At 44.8% G+C, this 6,044-nt stretch overlaps 1 protein-coding gene across 3 annotated transcripts in view; it reads right to left on the bottom strand.

The window, feature by feature from the left end:
- EIF3D (eukaryotic translation initiation factor 3, subunit D) overlaps positions 1-4,511 on the bottom strand; it is a 16,987-nt gene extending 12,476 nt beyond the window's left edge. Inside the window, exons 1-4 of one of the 3 annotated variants that reach the window (XM_008583856.1) lie at positions 4,359-4,511; positions 1,897-2,029; positions 1,549-1,594; positions 597-733 (exon numbers count right to left, since the gene is read on the bottom strand). In XM_008583856.1, coding sequence (XP_008582078.1) covers positions 597-733; positions 1,549-1,594; positions 1,897-2,019 — 306 coding nt within the window. In that variant the 5' untranslated portion in view covers positions 2,020-2,029; positions 4,359-4,511. Of the gene's footprint in view, positions 1-596; positions 734-1,548; positions 1,595-1,896; positions 2,030-4,203 lie in introns of all 3 variants that reach the window. The other 2 variants (XM_008583857.1, XM_008583858.1) reach the window with 2 other exon arrangements.
- Positions 4,512-6,044: the final 1,533 nt, after the last annotated feature.

The following is a 6,044-nucleotide window of genomic DNA, read 5'->3' as shown; positions in this document are numbered from 1 at the left end:
GGGAGCGCCGCCGCGCTTCCCAAGCGGCGCACTTATCCAGTGCGCCACCGGGCCGGCCCTAATGGGAGGTCTTTAGAGTAAATTTAGAATGCAAAATCCCAAGTTTCACACTTTACTGTGTGCTATTACTCTACAACTTCAACAGTCTGGGGGCCTTAGTGGGGTAAATACTTGGAATTAGCTTCAATTTATATTCCCACAACATATTTTTCATTGAAGTAGGTTTATTGGGTCTTATTAGAGTTGCTGAGTTTGCCTTTATGTGTTAAGGTGTAGCCTGACCAGATCATCTACTTAATAAACTCTGCATACAGCAATTAAGCGGGGCCAGAGGCAGAGGTGCACCTTTTTATCCATCACTAACATCCATTCTTAGCAAGATGTCCTAGCTACTGGTAGACAGAAATCTAAAGTATTGAAATGCATCCCTGAACCTAGTATGTTTACTTTACTTTTGTCACTGAACAGCAACTTGGGATTCACTAGAAGACCCATGACAACATGCTTTCCTCTCTCACTAGTATTCATAAGGTAGCATTTTTAGCAGCAGGTGACAGCCAACAGTAACAGCCCCAGGTTGCTGGCTCTTGGCCCACCTGTGCAAATCTCATCCGATTCCGCTGGTAGGCAGTCTTCTGTGTCCGCGCTGTGTCCACCAGCTGGAAGCTAGTTTCATCCTCCTCATGGAAATAAGCATACTGACTTCCACCACCAAATTGAGAGGAGTACTTATCTGGAGGCAAAGGTGACAGTGTGTAATAACTATCTACAGACTTTACAAATACATGCTAACCTAAAGGCTTGCTGTTTGAAGTGCGGTCTCAGGACCTATAACATTGGCCGGGGTTTGTAAGACATGCAGACTCACAGCCCCACCCCAGACCTACTAAATCAGAATTGGCATTTTGACAAGATCCCCAGGTGATTCATATGAACATTCACGTTTGAAAAGCTCTGGTCTAAAGAACCTTCTAAGTCAAGACAAGTCTGAGGAACCCACTTCACTCTCTGTCATATAGTCTAAGAATCCGACTTAAGGTTTAATCTAACAGGACAGGTAAACATGGGGCATGCACACCACCATTTCCATCATCTGGTGCCCAAGGCAGACATATCTAATGGATCATGACATACTTTCTTGCCAGCCCCAGCCTCAGATATCTTTACTTAGAACTCTAGGCAGCCACTTCCAACTATCTCAATTGGCACATAGAAAGTCTTTTTACTGTACCAAAATCTTAAAACCAGTTTTAAAACTGCAGTCCATTGATTGGCTTCAGAGGTTTAGTAAATCCTAAGCAATGGCAAGAAAAATGGCAATATGTTCAACAAATTTTTTAAAGGGTCTGTGGTTTCCCCATAATTGGGGGAAAACCCCCACTATTATTGGGACAGACCTCTTAAATGAAAGTTTTGGGGCTATTTCCAAATATGTGGTTAATGTCCATAGTCCAGAATACCTCCCTAAAAACTATGAATTATCATTAGCATTTCCTTCCCTTCCTTGAAAGCTTTCAGATGGAGGATGCTAGAAAAAGTAGCACTTACTTGTGTACCTCTTATCTTGGTATGTGGCACCTGTCCAGTCTGCAACCTATTAAGAGTAACAAGGAAAGACAGAGAACACACAGGTCAACCAGGTAAAGTTTCTGTTGACCCAGAAACCCCTGAAAGTGAGAGGACACAGCATGGGAAAGCATCAGAAGAACTGGCTCTCAATGCCTTTGTAAGTGCTCAGCTCTCCTAGCACTACTTACAGAGGTTACAACCTTTCTCAGCTGGTATCCCTACAAGGAACACAGGAGTTACACTTTTGAGAGAATAAAACTGAACATGGACTGTGGAAAGAAGCAGCCACAGCTTAAAAGATTTAGACTCCTGCTGATAGGCAAGTACCTTCCCTAGGCGGTCTCCTTTGCTGAAGGGCTGGTAGGGCATATCACGAAACTGCTCAGGAACCGCACAGGGACCCCAGCCTGAGGGGTTGTCCTGGATCACGGGTGTCATGAACTTTGCCATCTTCTAAAACCTTAAAAATACAAATAATATGAGTAGCTGCATAAAGGCCTCAAAATACAAAAAGCCCTGCATAAGAGGTAAGCAAAGACATAAATAATAAAATTCAAAAAGCAACACACAAAACTCTCAACTGTTGAGCTAACTTAATGTCTTCTTGTAAATGATACTGTGAATACTTACAACTCACGAGACTGCCAACACTCCATATTTCATTAACTCTGTGACACCCTCTTTTTTCACTGTAATATCTTTGAAATGAGGCTGCACCTTATGCTTGATGGGGTGTCATATCTTAATTGGTAGTTTTTCTTTCTTGGTGTTACATAAAATAACAGTGTTTCTTAAATTCAGTGGTGTCTCACAGATCTGATGAAATGTAGTAACATTTTTTCAGGTGTAATAATAACCACATTCTGATTCTCAGAAACATCTTCACCACAGCCTAATACTTAACTTCCCTAAGCCTTAGTCTTTTCATCTGTAAAATAATAAGATCCTTATTTTATTTATATTACAGGATTATTGTGGAAATCCTGTTAACACACATGAAAATGCTTTCTCTGTAAAATGCTACACAATAATACACTTATGCACATAGAGGACTAAGAAAAAAAGGATCTTTAAATTTATCCTGAAATTTGACTTTCTTTTCTTGTTATTCCAACTTTCTGTCATCAATGCAAATCTTGTATGCAGAGCAAATGGACAGAGATAGGTAAAAGGACTGACAGAAGACTGTGGAAGTCACCATAAGCCTCAGGAAAAAAGTGGCCACAAGTCAAATGTTCACAAATATTAGCAGGCATCATTCTTAGTGCTTACCTTGCACTAATTCATTAAATCCTTCCAACAATGCTGTGAGGTAGGGGCCAGTATTATCCTCATTTTCCAGAAAAGAAAACCGAGGCTTAGAGAAAATAAGAAATCACCCAAAGTAGAAATGCTAGTTGATGAAAAATTTGAATCCAGGCAGTCCGGCTTCAGAATCCACAATCACATGAATAAAAACCAGACGCCTTATAACAGATGTTTGCCTGCACTTCCTATAAAAAGCCTATGCATTTATCTTTCACTGTAACCCTCTGGAAATGCTCAGAGGGTGTATTCCTGGAGGAAAATTCATTACACAAATCTTTCCTGGAGGCTGGAGAGCAATCAACAAGCCCAGGTATACTGAACTTAGTAAATTCTACTTATTCCTTCATGATGGGGAGGTTGAGGCTTCCTAGAGATGACATTTGGGTGACAGCAACAGGAACTGAACCTGGGAGTTTCATCCTCTGAATCTGAGCTTAAGCTATGCTATAGGAAGAGGAGAGAAGGAAATGGGTGGTGATCTCAAAACAATTCATGTTAAATAAATACTCATTGAGTTCCCACTATGTATGTATCAGGCACTCTGCTAGATACTTTAACACCACTAACTTCCCCCACTTCTATTTTAGAGATAAAAATAAGAAGCTCAACCAAATCGAGCAGTTACCTGCCCATCATTTCAAATATATCTGATTTCCAGGGTTGGCTACCGTTAAGTCTAGCTTTCTTCCATTACATTATAGCAGCGCAGCAGCATGAAAAGATCTGGGATTTTAGACCATACCTAACAACAACGATGTCTCAAAACACTGTTTAAAAAAATCCGGTTCTCTCAAGAGTTCAAGATGGAAACAGGCCTAAGGCTTCACATGCATCATCTCCTTGGAGAAAGGGAGCGGGACGCAGTCCTTTGGCTTCAGCACAATACAAGGTGAGCAGAATGGAACCAGTAGGAGAAACGGAGACGTTCAGCTAAAACCAAGTGACAGCTGTATTGGCCACAGCATCGTGAGGTTACCGCGGCTACTACAGCTAGTACGCCGGGCAAGGCGAGGAGGACTGGGTTTCAGATCAGAGATCAAATCTCCTCCTCTATCCTAACCTTCCATTTCACAGAGAAGGGAAGGAAACCTCTGAACTGTGAAATCCGCAGAGCAGGGGCCGAACACTGTTCAGCTCGGCTCCCTTAATGCTCCACTCAGAAACTCAGGGAGACTTTCGCCCAGGATCACTTTAGAAAGACGACCTTGGGGCCCAGCTAGGTTAAACGACATAATCATATTCGCCCAACCCGTGGCCACTGAACGGAGCCTAGTGCCAGGGACCTCACGCACAAGACCGTGCCCCGCGTTCCGCAGTGTGCCCGACCTGGGGTCCCCGAAGGCGGATTCTTGCCACGCCCAGCAGCGAAAGAGGGACCGCAGGAAGGGACACGAAAGAGATCTCCGGGAGGCTCCCGAGGCCCAGGCTTAGCTCCAGCCGGCTCCGGAGGCCCGCGGCACCCTACGAAACACGCCGCTCACCTGCAACGGCCTCTGCCGGCCCGGATGACAGAAGATTGTCCGGGCCGGAGACCGCGAACCCGAGTGCGCTTCAAAGAACTGGGAATGGAGGTAACATGCGCGCGCAGCGGCCGGCGCCGTAAACACCACCGGCGCTGTCGTAAACTGCTCGCCAGCGGTTCGGCGGAAGAACGCACGAGCCGTAAAGCGAAGGTACACCCGGAAATGCGTCACTGCTCTGTGCGAGGTGTTCTCATTAGCCTCCGAGGCGCCGAGACGAGAGAGGAGTGGCTGCGGTCACGTCAGGCGGCATCTGGGAACGCCCCGGGAGGGCATTCGGAATTGGGACGTGGCGGCCGTGCAATGGGACCTGGAGGCGGGGAACGGCTGCCGGCTCCGCTCTGTCCCCTCTGTATCCCACAGTGGCCCGCGGCTGCCAGCCTGCTTTCCCCAGGCTCCTAGTTTGAGACTCACAGCGACGGGAGGGCGTGTCGCAGGCAGAGCTTAGTATCGCGCCCTCCTCTTTGACAGCTGCGGAAACTGAGGCTCAGAGGTGTAAAGTGACCCGCTAGTTTAGGGGGTGGCCGCCGCGCTTCAAACCATACTTCCACGGCTCTCAAACTCAGTTGTACGACAGCGATTTCTGGAGCGCTAATTAAAAAAAAAATGCAGATTCCGGGACTGTTCTCACTTCCATAGATCGTTATTCAAGTTCGTCTAAGCTGGAGCCCAGGAATCTGGACTTTGGTTACCAACTGCGATTCTGAAGTGGCGAATCAGGAGTAGACAACAGTGCTTACAGAGTTTCTCCTGGAGTCTTTTCTTGGAGAATTTCAAAACATTGAAAGAACCCGAGGGCGTGATTTTATGCAAATCTCAGATCCTTTCTACCTGGCTTCTTACGTTTTCTTGTCCGTCTCCCAGCCTGTCTCCTTTACTTGAAAATATATCTGTTATTAGCTCTGATGTCTAGGCTCTGCCACTTTCTAGCTGTGTGGACTTCACATCTCTGGGCCTCAGTTTCCTTAACTGTAAATTGGAGATGATAATAAGGGAAGGTAAAAATAAGTGTATATGAAAGGTTGTATTCCACTTACCAGTTGGGCGAATTTGGACGGGTTATTCGACTTCTCTAAACCTGATTATTCATTTGTAAAATAGCAATAACTGTTTCCATAAATTATCTCCCAGTCTGCTCATCTTCCAGTTTTTCTGGTTTTTGTTGATGATATCCAGTGTATTGTGCTCTGTGCAAAACCTTGTAGTCACCATCGGCAGTTCTTTTTCCCTTTTCCATGACACTCAGTTTTTCACTAAGTCCTCTTTATTCTGCTTTCAAATCAAAGTACATCTTGAATGCTACCACTTCTTGTCACCATCTCGCCTCCTCCTTGGGTCCACTCGTGCTTCTGTAGGGTTCCTTCTCCATATGGTGGTCAAAACAATTTGGTATTTTGTTTTTGTTTTTGTTTTGGTGGCTGGCTGGTATGGGGCTCCAAACCTTTGATCTTGGTGTTATAACCAAAGCAATTTGTTCACAACCAGCTTCCCAATTTGTGCTTAGAGTGAAATATGAATATCTTCCTGTGTGGCCTGTCTGGTCCCTGTTTGCCTTTCAACTTCATATCCTCCCATTCCTTACTCACTCTGCTCTAGCCACCGTGGTCTTGTTTTTTTTTTTTTTTTTTTTTTTTTTTTTTTTTTTTC

The sequence above is a fragment of the Galeopterus variegatus genome, unplaced genomic scaffold (genome assembly GCF_000696425.1).
Source record: "Galeopterus variegatus unplaced genomic scaffold, G_variegatus-3.0.2 Scaffold3067, whole genome shotgun sequence".
Lineage (NCBI taxonomy): Eukaryota > Metazoa > Chordata > Mammalia > Dermoptera > Cynocephalidae > Galeopterus > Galeopterus variegatus.
The sequence above is the reverse complement of the archived record's forward strand: the minus strand, read 5'-3'. Positions and strand labels throughout refer to the sequence as shown.